The 14,824-nt window shown below is 47.2% G+C and overlaps 1 protein-coding gene across 1 annotated transcript in view; it reads left to right on the top strand.

Annotated features, from left to right (window-relative positions):
* The window catches only part of LOC131185179 (myosin-16), a 59,995-nt gene that overhangs the window by 29,644 nt on the left and 15,527 nt on the right, over nt 1-14,824 (top strand). The window contains exons 20-31 of the mRNA XM_058157439.1: nt 14-95; nt 1,212-1,385; nt 2,967-3,194; nt 4,027-4,131; nt 5,335-5,421; nt 7,395-7,540; nt 9,187-9,277; nt 10,145-10,201; nt 11,039-11,125; nt 11,478-11,723; nt 12,861-12,978; nt 13,941-14,068. Of these exons, the coding sequence (XP_058013422.1) occupies nt 14-95; nt 1,212-1,385; nt 2,967-3,194; nt 4,027-4,131; nt 5,335-5,421; nt 7,395-7,540; nt 9,187-9,277; nt 10,145-10,201; nt 11,039-11,125; nt 11,478-11,723; nt 12,861-12,978; nt 13,941-14,068 (1,549 nt within the window). The remainder of the gene's footprint in view (nt 1-13; nt 96-1,211; nt 1,386-2,966; nt 3,195-4,026; nt 4,132-5,334; nt 5,422-7,394; nt 7,541-9,186; nt 9,278-10,144; nt 10,202-11,038; nt 11,126-11,477; nt 11,724-12,860; nt 12,979-13,940; nt 14,069-14,824) is intronic.

Raw genomic sequence — 14,824 nt, 5'->3', positions numbered from 1 at the left:
TTTTTTAAACTAGGTTGGGCCTGATGCTGATCCAGAGGAACGTTCGCAAGTTTTTAACGATGCGTTTCTGGGGATGGTGGAAACTGTACAATAAGGTGAGGTGGTAGTGAAGAGAGCGGTCACCCCCCACCCCCCGCAAGGCTTCAGGTTGTCTCAAAACAAAATGAGAACTATTGGTTTTAGTTAATAGATGGCTTCGGACAATAAGCAGCCAGGAGAGATATTCTCTGCCTATTTATTCAACAAGAAGAAACACTTTTTGTTGATATGGTTAATTGTCCATGAGAAAGAAGGATGGAGCTAAGTCCTACCAAAATGGTGGAGCTAATTGCTACCAAAAGGGTGGAGCTAACTCCTACCGAAAGGGTGGAGCTAATTCCTATTGAAAGGGTGGAGCTAACTCTTACCGAAAGGGTGGAGCTAACTCTTACCGAAAGGGTGGAGCTAATTCCTACCGAAAGGGTGGGGCTAACTCCTACCAAAAGGGTGGAGCTAACTCCTACCAAAAGGGTGGAGCTAACTCCTACCGAAAGGGTGGGGCTAACTCCTACCGAAAAGGTGGAGTTAACTCCTACCGAAAGGGTGGGGCTAACTCCTACAGAAAGGGTGGAGCTAATTCCTACCAAAAGTTTGTTGTTCTATTATCTCTGGCTGTGTGTCTTTGTATGTGTGTGTACAGTATTTCCATGAGTTGCAATGTCACTTGATAGCTTGGCTATCAAGCTTGCTTGAAATCTCCCAAGATTTGGTGACCCTTTAAGACGGTAACTTTTTCGAAAATATGTTCCTTATTCTTCTTAGTGTTTTAAATAAATTTGGGACAGCAATCTAAGCCCAAAAAACAACCTGTTTTTTTTGGCTATCATATATTCTTCAAGGATTCTGAAATAGGATGCAAAGGTTTGTGTGTCGTTTGTCCGTCCATGCAGTGCATTAAAAATATCTCCTGTAGGTGTGTCAATATATAGTTTTATGCCAGTTTTTAAAAAAAACAAATAGAAAACTGAGAAGGGCTCTCTTAAAAAGTCTCAAGAATTTTTTTGAAGGGACATCGGGTAGAGGTGAGTGTTTTGGAGGGATCCACTTGATTTTTATCTCAGGCACAATTCCAGTCCTTGCGTCTTCTCATTCCGTGGAAAAGTGGTGGAGAGTTGAATAACACAACTATGTTTAGAGAAGTCACAATCTTCTACTTTGGTTCCCACCTGCAGGTGAAACCTCTGCTGAACGTGGCCCGCCAAGAGGAGGAGATGAAAGAGAAAGAGGAAGAGCTGAGGAACGCCATGTCCAAGACTCAGGAACTGATGGACCGCCTCAAGGAGATGGAGGAGAAGTTGGCCACAATGAGCCAAGAGAAGAATGACTTGACCATCCAACTGCAGGCTGTGAGTCTACTAAATTCACCCTTGAGGAAGGATGTGCAACTTCCATTGGCTTGAAGGCCATCATAAGCTTTGCATGTGATGTTGAGGAGTGCCCGCCAGAAAGTCGGTGGGGTTAGAGATACATTGGATGGTAGGCAGTTTCACAGAATGGTTGCCATTGAAAGCAGAACCATTTTTATGGTATTAAGGAGAACAGCCATTGATCCAGGGGTGATGTTCTTTCCTCCCTCGCCTCTGTCCGAATGCTTAATTAGCCATCACTATCAGCTCTGGCAGCAAAATAGCCAGCGCCTACCAAGAGCCTCCGTTATCTTCCACGACGCTGGTGAGTCACCCAGAAACAAACTTCAGCTCTTAATCAGTGGATTTGCCTGTTACAAAGAGACACAGCAGCTCTGGCTGCCTTTTATATCCTGTGGGGTGTGGCTCCATGACTCAGCACTTCCAAGGCCTGTCCTACCCTTGCTTCTGTTGTTCCCTCCTCTCCTGCCTACAAAACCAAGCCTGATTGCCATCAGCTGGGTCTGAAGGTGTGGCCTGGGGAGGGAAAGAGTCAGGGGATGGAGGCCTCGTTATCTCTTCCACCTGGCCTGTTTCTGGCTCCTGGAGCTGAGCCAGGCAAGCCGGTGCTCCTGAGGTTAAGTCCTGACGGCCCTTCCTCCTCACTGTCCAAGTCACTTTCTGGCAGCAGGCCCGGCTCCAAGTCACTTTCTGGCAGCAGGGCTGGCTCGGGGGGCGCAGACACAACAGGTGAAATGCTACCGGTTTGCACGAACCAGCAGTGATAAAAATTACCGGTTCGGGTGAACCAGTAGTTAAAAAAGCTACTGGTTCCTCCAAACCGGTATTTCCGACAATCAGCTGTGCAGCGGGGTTTAGCTTTGCTAGAAAGCAGGATTTACAGCTTTCTAGCAAAGCTAAATCACGCACTATAGCTGATCCCCCCCCTCACTTCTACTTACTTTCCCAGGCCTCCTTTTGGCACATACTGTGCATGCACACGAAGAGTGTGCCTTTGGTACACACTGTGCATGTGCTTACAATGCGCGCGCAGGGCGGCCAGCAAACCGGTAGCAAACCGGTTCAGATTTTACCACTGCATTGATCTCCATGACTTCCATCAGTTCTGTGGGGTCGTTGGTGTTCTTGAGGTTGGTGGTTTTCTAGTGGATGTTTCATTACTCAACTAGGTGACATGACCAGTACTAGAAGGGAGTGAGGTTTGCAGGGTGGAAGAAGGAGAAGGGGAGGAGGAGGAGGACTGTGCGGGTCCTTGGAGCTCTCTGAGCTTGGTGGTTTTCTTGAGATGTTTCATTACTCAACTAGGTATCATCATTAGTGCTAGAAGTGTTATCCAGTTGGGTAATGAAACATCTGTAAGAAAACAACCAAGTTTAGAGAGCACATAGGAATCCACAGTTCCACCCTGAGCTACAAATGTTCCCTTTGGTCAGTTCCGTCAATTCACCCAACCTCTTTTTTGAAGCCAGTGAGGTTGGTAGCTATCAGCGCTACCTCCTATCGATTCAAGTAAGAATAACAAAGAGAACTCCCAACATTTTCTCTCGTTTCCTCTTTCAGGAACAAGAGAATCTGATCGATGCGGAAGAGCGCCTTACTCAAATGATGAAGGCCAAAATGGAACTGGAAAGCCAGATTTCCGACATGAAAGAACGCCTGGAAGAGGAAGAAAGCTCAGCGGCCTCCTTGAGTGCCAGCAAGCGCAAGTTGGAAGCAGAACTTAACGATCTCAAGCGAGACCTCGAGGGGCTGGAGACCACCTTGGCTAAGACCGAAAAGGAGAAACAAGTAAGGATTTTGTCCTTGGTGGTGGCCCTTTGAAGGCGTGTTTTGGGTTGTTCTTCGCTGGTTCTGGAAGGGAGAACTTCCCAGCAGAGTCATACTTGCCATGACTTATTTGTATATCAGATGGATCAGACTATGTGTTCTTCCACCCTCTTTCTTCCCCTTTCTCTTCTTCCTCTTCTTCTTTCTGTCTTTCTACCTTCCTTCCTTCCCTTTTCCTTCCTTTTTTCCTTCCATCCTTTCTTTTCTTTTCTTTCTTTTCCTTTGTTTCCCATCTTCCTTCCTTCCTTCCATTTTCCTTTCCTTTTTTCCTTCCTTCCATCCTTTCTTTTCTTTCCTTCCTTTTCTTTTTTCCCATCATCTTTCTTCCTCTTTTCCTTCCTTTCCTTCCTTTTCCTGTTTCCCATCTTCCCTCCTTCCTTTTTTTCCTTCCTTCCTCTCTCTTTCTTCTTTCTTTCTCTTCCTTCCTCCCTCCCTCCCTCCTTTGCTTTGCTTTCCTCCTTCCCTCTTTCCCTTCATTTTTCCCTTTTTTCTTTCTTTCTTTCTTTTCTTTTCTTTCTTTCCTTCCTTCCTCCCTCCCTCCTTTGCTTTGCTTTCCTCCTTCCCTCTTTCCCTTCATTTTTCCCTTTTTTCTTTCTTTCTTTCTTTCTCTCTTTCTCCTTCCTTCCTCTTTCTTCCTTCCTTCCTTCCTTCCTTCCTTCCTTCCTTCCTTCCTTCCTTCCTTCCTTCCTTCCTTCCTTCCTTCCTTTCTTCCTTTCCATCCTAACTGTACATCTTAGATTGGTCATCCGCTCAGATGGGTGGATCTGTATGAATTTCTTTTGCTTCTCTCAAGGCTCTTGATCACAGAGTCCGAACTTTGACTGGTGACCTGCAAGCCCGCGAGGACTCAGTGGCCAAACTCCAGAAGGAGAAAAGGGCACTGGAGGAGCTACACCAGGTGAGAAGAAAGCAGCTCTTTTTGTTGACTCACATAAGGTCAAGGCTCATCCTATCGATTTTTATGGACCAGAACTCCACCTTTCGGTCAAGGCAAAGATTTACGCTTTCCAAAGGCATCACACCGATACTCCTCGACTTAATTGGGACTAAGTGATGCGATTATTAAGTGAGGCAGGCCTGCCTTTTACTACCTGTTCCACCGGGGTCATTAAACAAGCCCCATGGTTGTTAAGTGAATATGGCTTGGCCCATTGACTTTGCTTGTCACGAGCAGGCTAGGGAATCGCGAGTGGTGGTCACATGACGCCCCAGGATGCTGCAGCGTTCATCAATAGACACCAGGTTGCCAAGCCCTTGGATTTCGATCATGTGATACCCCCCAGGATGCTGTGATGGTCACTAATGTCAGATCCGCACATTAGCGACCAATAAGCCCCTTTTTCAGCGCCATTGTAACTTTTGAAAGATTGCTAAACAAATGGCTGCGAGTTGAAGTCTCCGTGTATAATGTCCCATCTCTGCTCCAGCTTTGATAACAGGGAGGTGGAAACGGCACAGAGTTGGGCTGCTGGGGGGTTTGCTAGAACCTCTAGCTAAGATTCTGTGCAGTTCGGAGAACCCCCAAATCCCACTCTGGCTGGCGTCACCCACCCACCCACCCAGCCCCTCCCCTCCCAGGAGTCCCAACGCGGCCCATTTTGGCTGCAGGAAAATGCAGGGTACGTGCAGAGGCTCAGGGAGGTCGAAAAACAGGCCTACCAGAAATTCGGAAAGGCCGGAAATGGACCTGTTTCCGGCCTCCCGAGGGCCTCTGGAACCTGGGGAGGCCGTTTTTGCGCTCCTGGAAGTTCGAGAAAAGCCTCCGGAGCCCCAGGAGGGCAAAAACACCTCTCCCCATGATGGTGCAGGAGGCCAATTAGGCCACGCCCACCATGGCCACGCCCACTGAGCAACTGGGGCAGAAAACCCCTTGCTAAAAATTTTGAAGCCCACCCCTGGCAATTACGTTTATTCTTCGCTTCCTTTGAGTTAGTCACTCTGTGCAGCTACCTTAAGTCCCTGCAGTTTTCGACGTCATTGAAGATTTCAATTGTGGTGCAATTGTGGCATCTTCGGCTTTTCCCCGCGAGCTGTTTCTGCAACGTGGCATCTCCTCCTCCTCCTCCTCCTCCTCCTCACGATGCTTCCTCCTCCTTTGCAGAAAACGCTGGACGACCTTCAAGCTGAGGAAGACAAAGTGAACCATCTGACCAAAAACAACAGTAAACTCAGCACTCAGATCCACGAGGTCAGCATTAACGTCTCCTTCCGCAGAGGCTGGAGCAGACTTTCAACCAAAGGGGGTTTTTAAGGGAGAGATTGCGGTGGCCTTTTTTTTGGTTTGTTTTTTACAAACTTATTTATTTATTTATTTATTTATTTATTCATATTTTTATACTGCCCTTCTCCGAAGACTCAGGGCGGTGTACAGCCAATAAAACAACAAGAATCCCCAAAAATTTAAAATACACTATCAAATTTAAAAAACTGATTCAATCGCTGTAACATTAAAATATTAGCTAAAATTTATCAAAGCTAAAACCTAGGTAAAACCCTATAAAAAACCCACTAAAATCCCCCATACTAAAATCAATCAGGCCAGCCCCGCTTGGTGAAAAAAGAAAGTCTTGAGCTCGCGCTTAAAGGTCCGGCGATCAGGGAGGAGACGGAGTCCCACCGGCAGCTCATTCCATAAAGCCGGGGCCCCCACAGAGAATGCCCTTCCCCTGGGGGCCGCCAGCCGATATTGACTAGCCGACGGCACCCTAAGAAGACCCTCCCTGTGGGCGCGCACTGGACGTATCGGACAATGGGAGGTAACTGTCGGCAGCAGGCGGTCCCGTAAACCGTAAATGGTAGGGCTGGAAGGGATGTTGAAGGTCTTCTAGTCCAGTGGTCATCAACCAGTGGTCCCTGGTCCGTGAGAAAACTTTGGTGGTCCGCAGAAAAATTATTTGCATTTTTTATATTGCACTAAATACTATTTATCTTTTTTAAAAAATCATATTATTAATGGTCCTCGGGATTTAAAATTATGAATTTAGTGGTCTCTGAGGTGCGAAAGGTTGGTGACCCCTGTTCTAGTCCAACCCCCTGCCCAAAGAAGGAGTCCTTATTCTATTCTGGACAATTGGTTGTCCAATTCTTGAAAACCTCCAGTGTTGGATCACTCACAGCTTCTGAAGGCAAGTCGTTCCACTGATTAATTATTCTCACTGTCAGGACATTTCTCCTTAGTTCCAGGTTGCTTCTCTCCTTGGTGTGTTTCCATCCGTTGCTTCAGATGCTTTGGAGAATAAATTGACCCCCTCTTCTCTGTGACAGACCCTTGGAAGACTGCTATCATATCACCCCTAGTCGTGCTCTTCATTAAACTAGAAGTACTTAGTTCCCTTAACCTCCATGCTTTGGCCTCCAAACCTCTTTATCATCTTTGTTGCTCTTTGTTAAGCTCTTTGTAGGACAGGGGTGTCAAACTCAAGACCCGCAGGCTGGATCCGGCTCACAGGGTGCTTAGATCTGGCCTGCGCGGCCGCCCTGAAAACAGTGAAGGACCAGCCCATGCAGTCTTCCCTAGTTCCGTTTTTGGCTGTTACGGCCTCCTGCATCCTTCTGCTACATGCAGCCCTCCCAAACTCCATTTTCGTTGGCAGAGGATTGCAGGAGGATCCCCCCATGCCCGCTTGGCCCATCACAGGTGCTCCCGACAGGAGTGACGTTGAGTTGGCCACGCCCACCCAGGTCATGGCCCCAGCCCCCCAAGGTCAGACCAGAGGTGGGTTTCAACAGGTTCTGACCAGTTCTGGAGAACCGGTAGCGGAAATTTTGAGTAGTTTAGAAAACCGGTAAATACCACCTCCGACTGCCCCTGCCGCCATCTATTCTCTGCCTCCTGAGTCCCAGCTGATTGTGAGGAAATGGGGATTTTTGCAGTAACCTTCCTCTGGAGTGGGGTGGGAAATGGAGATTTTACAGGATCCTTCCACTGCCATGCCCACTAAGCCACACCCACAGAACCGATAGTAGAAAATTTTGAAACCCACCACTGGGTCACACACAACCCTGATGCAGCCCTCAATGAAATCAAGTTTGACGCCCTTGTTCTAGGACCTCAGTACCTTTTTTTGCATCACGGCGCTGTTCGTATAGTTGAGTGTTTCCTTGGTTGTATTGGTAAATGGTTCCTTTCTAATCTCTGGTTCCTTGGCTTGTCTCAACCAGTTGGAAGACAACTGGGAACAAGAGAAGAAAATCCGCGCCGAGGTTGAAAAAGCCCGTCGCAAAGCGGAGGGTGACTTGAAGATGACCATTGAAAATCTGAACGAAATGGAAAGGACTAAGCTGGATCTGGAAGAGGTGGTAAAGAAGTAAGTGGCTAGGTCCTCCTTCCACGTGAACCAGGGGTGAAATGCTCCCGGTTTCAACCGGATCGCCCAATTCGGTAGCGATCGTGGCAGGTGGTTCGGCGAACCGGTAGCAATCGCTGTGCGAGGCTCCGCCCACTGGCTCAGCTGTCGTTACTTCCTGGTTTTAACCAGGAAGTAATGTGTTTTGTATCCTCTGCACATGCGCAGAAAGGTTTTGCGCGTGCGCAGAGGGTCTGCCCACGCATGTGATGTGCTTGTGCATGTGCGCGGCACGTGCACTTCCAAACCGGTAAGTAAGGTAAGTAGATTTTACCCCTGATGTAAACGCTTGGTTTGTAGAACAAACCACTTGGCTGAGCTGGCATAGATGAAGTCCAACACTCCTGGAGGGTACTAGATAGGGAAGTTTGGTCTTGATTATTACTGCTTTCCAGATGCGTTCACTCAAACTGAGCAAAAACGGTGGGTATCAGTGGTGGGTTGCTCCCGTTTTTATTTATTTATTTATTTATTTACATTTATATCCCGCCCTTCTCCGAAGACTCAGGGCGGCTTACAGTGTGTAAAGCAACCGGTTGCTCCCGGTTTGGTCCAGTACTTGCAAACCGGTAGTAAAAGTGGCGGGAGGCTCCGCCCACCCACCTGGACGTCATCATGGATGATCTGTGCATGCGCAGAAGCTTCTGTGCATGCACAGAAGTCTGCATGCTCCTGTTGCGAACCGGTAGTAAAGTTAAGTAGAACCCACTCCCAGCGGGTATATATTTTGTGGTTCAGGAGGCTGCAAAAACCAACCATAGCTTATTTGTTCGAGTGTAGCACTTTGTGGGCAACACCCCAATCATGGTTTGTGAACCTGAGCGCAAGCTTTAATATGATGTTTGAAACTACGCATCCACAGTTCCAAAGGTGTTTTTTCAAGAGGCAGCTGGACTTTCTGGTTTTTCCCTTGAAGACCTTTCGCTTCTCATCCAAGAAGCGAAACGTCTTCAAGAGAAAAAACCAGAAAGTCCAATTGCCTTCTGAAAAAGCTCCTTTGGGACAACCATGACCTAGGATGTTGGAGGACCTGCATGGACACTGTTGTGATTCCAGCCCCCGAACCTGGCCCCATGCCCGAAAGTGACTCCGAGAGTGAGGGGGAAGGACTGGTAAGGTTTACCTCGGGAGCACCGATTCCTTTGGCCCGGCTCCAGGAGCCAGAACCAGACCAGTCGGAGGACGTAATGAGGCCGTCATCCCCTGATTCCTCCCTTCCCCAGGCTACGCCTTCAGACCCAGCTGATAATAATAATAATCAAGCTTGGATTGACCCGCGCTTCAGAAGATTAGAGAGGCGGCGTCATCAAAGGGAAGGGTGGAGCAGGAGCCCCACCACACAGGATATATAAGGAGCTTTGGGACTGCTCTCACTCCACGGGAAGCAAAAGTTTAGCTGATCTGTTTCAAAAAGAGCTGAAAGTCTTGCTACGAGTCATTTGTTTGAACTTTGGCAGGCAGCTGCGATTTCTCTGCCAGGACTGATAAGAGCTGTGAATCCACTGGGCTGAAGGCCAGCTCGTTGATCCGAAGTGGGGAAGGAGACAGAATAGACATTTACACGTCCACAGAGTCTTTGAATAAGCATGATGTATCTTCTCTTCCAGGCGAGACTTAGAGATCAACTCTGTCAATTCCAAGGTGGAAGATGAGCAGGCCCTGAATTCCACCCTTCAGAGAAAACTGAAAGAACACCAGGTAGGGGAGAGAAAGACAGACGGACATTATTTGTCTCCTTCCACCACCTTTTTCCATAATCAACTTTGGCTAACAGCATCAGCATCCCCTGTTCCCATCCAGATTTGGCTACTCTAAGAGGACATCTTAAGATTTCAAACTACCCTACGTCAGCTCAGTTTCTCAGGGCTTCCAGAGTAGTTTGCCAAGGGATGGAGTTGATTTTCACCATGAAAGAAAACATTGAAGAGATCATCTGGAGTCAAGCCAAAGTCAAGTCAAATTTCTCTTTGGTTCCAGGTTGCTTCTCTCCTTGATTAGTTCCCACCCGTTGCTTCTTGTTCTGCCCTAAGGTGCTTTGTTGAATAGCTTGACTCCCTCTTCTTTGGGGCAGCCTCTGAGATAGTGGAACACTGCTATCATGTCACCCCTAGTTCTTCTTTTCATCAAATTGGTAAAGGTTCCCCCGCACATGCATGCTAGTTGTTCCTGACTCTAGGGGGCGGTGCTCATCTCCATTTCAAAGCCGAAGGGCCAGCACTGTCCAAAGTCGTTTTCGTTGTCATGTGGTCGGCATGACTGAACGCCAAAGGCGCACGGGACACTGTTCCCTTCCCACCAAAGGTGGTCCCTATTTTTCTACTTGCATTTTTTACGTGCTTTCAAACTGCTAGGTTGGCAGAAGCTGGGACAAGTCACGGGACCTCACCCCGTTATGTGGCGCTAGGGATTCGAACCGCTGAATTGCTGACCTTCCGATCGACAAGCTCAGCGTGTTAGCCACTGAACCACTGCGTCCCTTCATTAAATTAGACATGCCCAATTCCTGTATCCGTTTTTTTTATATTGCTTCACATTTCATGGGTTTTTTTTTTTTACTTCTCATAGGCTCGTATTGAAGAGTTGGAAGAAGAGCTGGAAGCAGAACGGTCCATAAGGGCGAAGGTAAATCTATTTTCTCCATCATCAAAGAATTGGCCCTTTCGGTTCAAGACAGCCATGGCTATCCTACCAGTAGTCTTACCAAACCATTTTAGACTCCTTACATGGGTTGCAGGACTGTGCAAAACATTTCAAAATCATGTTGATTCTGAGATTCTCCAGGTCATGTTTGAAACATCCCATCTGCAGTTTGGAAATCATTGTTTCTAGGGCTCTTCTGAGCATTTCCAATTACCCTGAAACATTGCTGGGAGTTCAAATCAACCTGTTTCGCAGCTGTAACCTCTGCTTTGTCATTGAACATTTTGATAAAATGGTTTGGATCTTTCCATTATCCAGCCCAGCCCATCTCCCAGGGTTGTTGTTGGGGAGGGGGTGGGTAGGAAGAAATATTAAGTATGTTGAGTTAACACTTCAGTAAATAATACTTTGAGTTCTTTATAAAAACAAAGGCAAGATCAAGAAAAAACCTAAAAGAAATAAATTAAACATTGACTTTGAGCTTTTTAGGACAATGTATTTGGGAAGGAAGGAAGGAAGAAGATGGAAGGAAGGAAGGAAGGAGGGAGGGAGGGAGGGAGGGAGATAGAAGGAAGGAAGAAGATAGAAGGAAGGAAGGAGGGAAGGAAGGAAGGATATGGAAGGAAGGAGGGAAGAAGGGAGGGAGAGAGATGGAAGGAAGGAGATGGAAGGAAAGAAGGAGGGAGGGAGGAAGATAGAAGGGAGGGAGGGAGGAAGGGAGGCTAAAATGTTATACTCCCAACTACAGTCTCCCTATAGGGAAGATGAGCAGCATAAACATTTAATAAAATAAAATAATATTTAATATTTTGCTTCTAGATTGAAAAGCAACGCAGTGACCTCTCCCGGGAACTGGAAGAGCTCACCGACAGACTTGAAGAAGCTGGAGGAGCTACCACAGCTCAGGTAAACATACATCAATCAAGATAGCTGACGGCTACCGTGCGGTGCCCATTTCACATGTTGAGAAACTGAGTCTCAAAAGAACGAATCGTCCATATGCAGGGGTCTTCAACCTTGGCAACTTTAAGACTTGTTGGCTGAGGAACTTGGGGAGTTGAAGTCCAGAAGTCTTAAAGTTGCCAAGGTTGGAGACCCCGTGCTCCATAGGACACCCAGCCATCTCTCTTTTGTACAGTTTTCAAGCGCTGGAAGTAACGATGGGTCAATGTTGGGGACCCCATGTCAGAGCAGCGTTGATGATTTCAAAGGGAGGGACGTGCTTACCTCTTATCCCCTCTCTTCTCCCTGCGCCCAGATTGAGCAGAACCGCAAACGGGAAGCCGAGCTGCTTAAGCTCCGGCGAGAGCTGGAAGAAGCCGCCTTGCAGAGCGAGGCCACGGCTTCCACCCTGCGCAAGAAGCACACCGACGCCATGGCCGAGATGACGGAACACCTGGAGAACCTGCAAAGGGTCAAATCCAAGTTGGAGAAAGACAAGCAGGTCATGAAGGCCGAGATTGATGATCTCAGCAGCAGCATGGAAAATGTCCAGAAATCCAAGGTAAGGCGAAGGAGACGAAAACGCCATCGCACAAGGCTGGGAACCCCACCCTCCTGGCTGGATCCTCAACCAGCATCTTCTCTTTGTCACCCTAGTTATTTGGTTGAAGAGGCAAAGTCAGGAACATGGTAGATCTTTACTGAATCCTTTGATCGATTGATCTACTGGATGCAGGGTGGAATAGAGTCTGGATTTCCAGAAGGGAGGGGCTACATTCCAGAGGACCAGGAGACAGCAAAGTTTAGATCATTTGGTCGGGAGGAAGCAGGTCAGGTCAGCTCCTCCCTAGAACTTCTGAGTATATATTTAATAATGCAACTACCGTATTTTTCGGAGTATAACATACACCAGAGTATAAGACGCAGCTTAGTTTTTGGGCAGGAAAATAGGGGGAAAAAATTTCTGCCTACCAGGTATTCATCTGGCTAGTCCTTAGCCTGGTCAACTTCAGCACATTAGTTTGCTCGCTGGTTTTGAGGTTGGGGCTGAAAAATAGCTTCTAAAGCACAGCTGATCGTCAGAGGGAGTTCCAGTGACTAAAGCAGGCAAAGCGCGGAAGGGGTAAGAGAAGGCAGCAGCTGTACTGGGTAGCCATTTTGGGCACTCCACGTCCTGTGTTCAGCCTCCAAACGCGTTGCGTTTTGGGGCGGCGATCTGCAACGATGTGCTTTGGCAATCCCCACAGCCTTGAAGGGCTCTCAAACGGAGCGTTTGGAGGTTGAAAACGCGACATGCGGAGCCCAAAAATATAAGCCGTTGCCAGTGGCAATCTTTGCAGCCAGGAAGAGGATGCACGGAGGCCGAAAGGTGGGGGCAGGCAGGTGGGCGGGGTTACATTCGGAGTATAAGACACACCCAAATTTTCCGTCTCTTTTAGGAGGGAAAAAATTGTGTCTTATAACTCCGAAAAATACGGTAGTTCCTTCAGCTTGGCAAGATTCTGTCTACAGATGAGGAATGATAAAAGACATTGCTTAGAAGATGTGTCTTTCGTAGTTCTGGGGACCTAACAAGTACCGTACTACTGTTAGTTAGCTGCAACAGAGACCAGTTCCAAGGGTTGCAGTTAGCTTGTTGAAATGTAAGCAGGAAGTCTTGACTTATTCTGAAGTTGTCTTCTCCTCTATATCCTGACAGATTAATGCTGAAGCTCATGTCCGCAGATTGGAGGACAACCTGGCTGAAGTCACTGCCCGATTGGCTGAGATGGAAAGGAATCAAGCAGAAATCAACGCCGTCAGGAACAGACTCCAAGGTTGGTTCCCTTTGGCAATCTCCAGAGCTCCGCCACTTTATTTTGTTTCATTTTATTGAGTTATCCCAACTTTAAAAAATGTTCTCCATGGCCGCTAAGCGATTCCTTCGTGGTCATGGCCTCGTGTCTTTAGCTTTCCATTCATACCTCAGAGAAATTGTGTTGCCCTTTTTCAAGAGAAGTTAGATGCACGATGGGCGACCTTTGAAGGCCAGGCTTCATTTATCTTGTCTCTTTTGGTGTTCCTCCAACCGCATCACCAGATTTGGGTGAATTGATTGCCAAACCTTGATGCTCAATTTCCTGCCAGCTTGAAGCAAAGAACAAGCCAAAGGTACAGGTTGCCTTGTAAATGAGGCCTAGCTCAGCCATAAAAGAAGAAAAAAAAAATTAGAGACAAAATAAAAGATTTTCTGGCTATCCACTGATCAGAAACACCTCCCCCCGCAAAATCTCAGTCCTGCATATAACCATACATACAACTTTACCAGGGGTGAAATCTACTTTCTGGAACCTTGACACTTACCTTCCGTATTGATCCCGCGTGCATGTCATGTGTGCGCTTGGAACCTCTACGCATGTGCAAACATTTCTGTGTGTGCGCAGGCAGTAAAAAAACAGATTACTTCCTGGTTAAAACCAGGAAGTAAAGATGACCGGACAGGTGGGCAGAGCCTCGTGCCGCCATCACTACTGGTTCTCCAAACCACTAGCCGCCATCGCTACCGGTTCAGCTGAACCCGTCTGAACCGGTAACATTTCACCCCTGAACCTTACCCATGAGTCCAGTCTTCCACAACCATCACTTTCATGAAGTTACGTTCAGTCTCCTGGGCATTTAAAGATTGATCATGCTGAGGGAAGCATCAGCCAACCAAGTATGGTGAGCTGAATGGAGAAATCAATCAATCAATCAATAACCCAGTTCTCCTCCATTCCTCTTTTTAACCCTTCCGCTGCAGCTGAGAACAACGAGCTAAGCCGGGAGCATGAAGAAGGTCAGTCACGGCTCAATCAAGTCCTTCGGGTCAAGACATCCCTCACTTCCCAAGTGGACGACTTCAAGCGACAGCTGGACGAAGAGTCTAAGGTAAGTTCTTGGAACGATGGGTCCATCTGCTTATTCAAACCCAAATCACGTAAGCCAAGCACAGAGAGCTCCAAACGAGGAACTCCAAATTCAGCTGGTTCTGAAAGTTGAGAATCAGAGCATGCAAAGACGCCACACGTTGATGTTCCTCACGTGGGTTTTGGCCACAGATCCCAACATCTTGGAGAAACTTCATCATGGCGCTGTAGGGGGAACTGGTTGTCCTAAAAAGCAAATAAGTGTAATTTTGGGACATCTCCTACAAAAAAAAACAAAAAACCAACAGACATTGGCTTTTAGGGAGATGGGCAAGATCTGCCAGAAATTCAGAAATTGTTGTTATTGTTGGTAGTTGCGAAGTCATGTCCGACCCATCGCGACCCCATGGACAACATTCCTCCAGGCCTTCCTGTCCTCTACCATCCTCTGGAGTCCATTGAAGCTCACGCCGACTGCTTCAGGGACTCCATCCAGCCACCTCCTTCTTTGCCGTCCCCTTCTTCTTGTTCTGCCCTCCATCGTTCCCAGCATGAGGCTCTTCTCCAGGGAGTCCTTCCTTCTCATTAGGTGGCCAAAGTATTTGAGTTTCCTCTTCAGGATCTGGCCTTCTAAAGAGCAATCAGGGTTGATCTCCTCTAGGACTGACTTGTTTTTTTAATTATTTAATTAAATAATTTTAATTATTTTTAATTATTTAATTATTTTTTATTTAATTATTTTAAAATTATTTAAATATTATTTAAATTATTTAATTAT

The sequence above is a fragment of the Ahaetulla prasina genome, chromosome 14, assembly GCF_028640845.1.
Source record: "Ahaetulla prasina isolate Xishuangbanna chromosome 14, ASM2864084v1, whole genome shotgun sequence".
Classification (NCBI taxonomy): Eukaryota; Metazoa; Chordata; class Lepidosauria; order Squamata; family Colubridae; genus Ahaetulla; species Ahaetulla prasina.
This window is presented reverse-complemented; position numbering and strand designations above follow the sequence as displayed.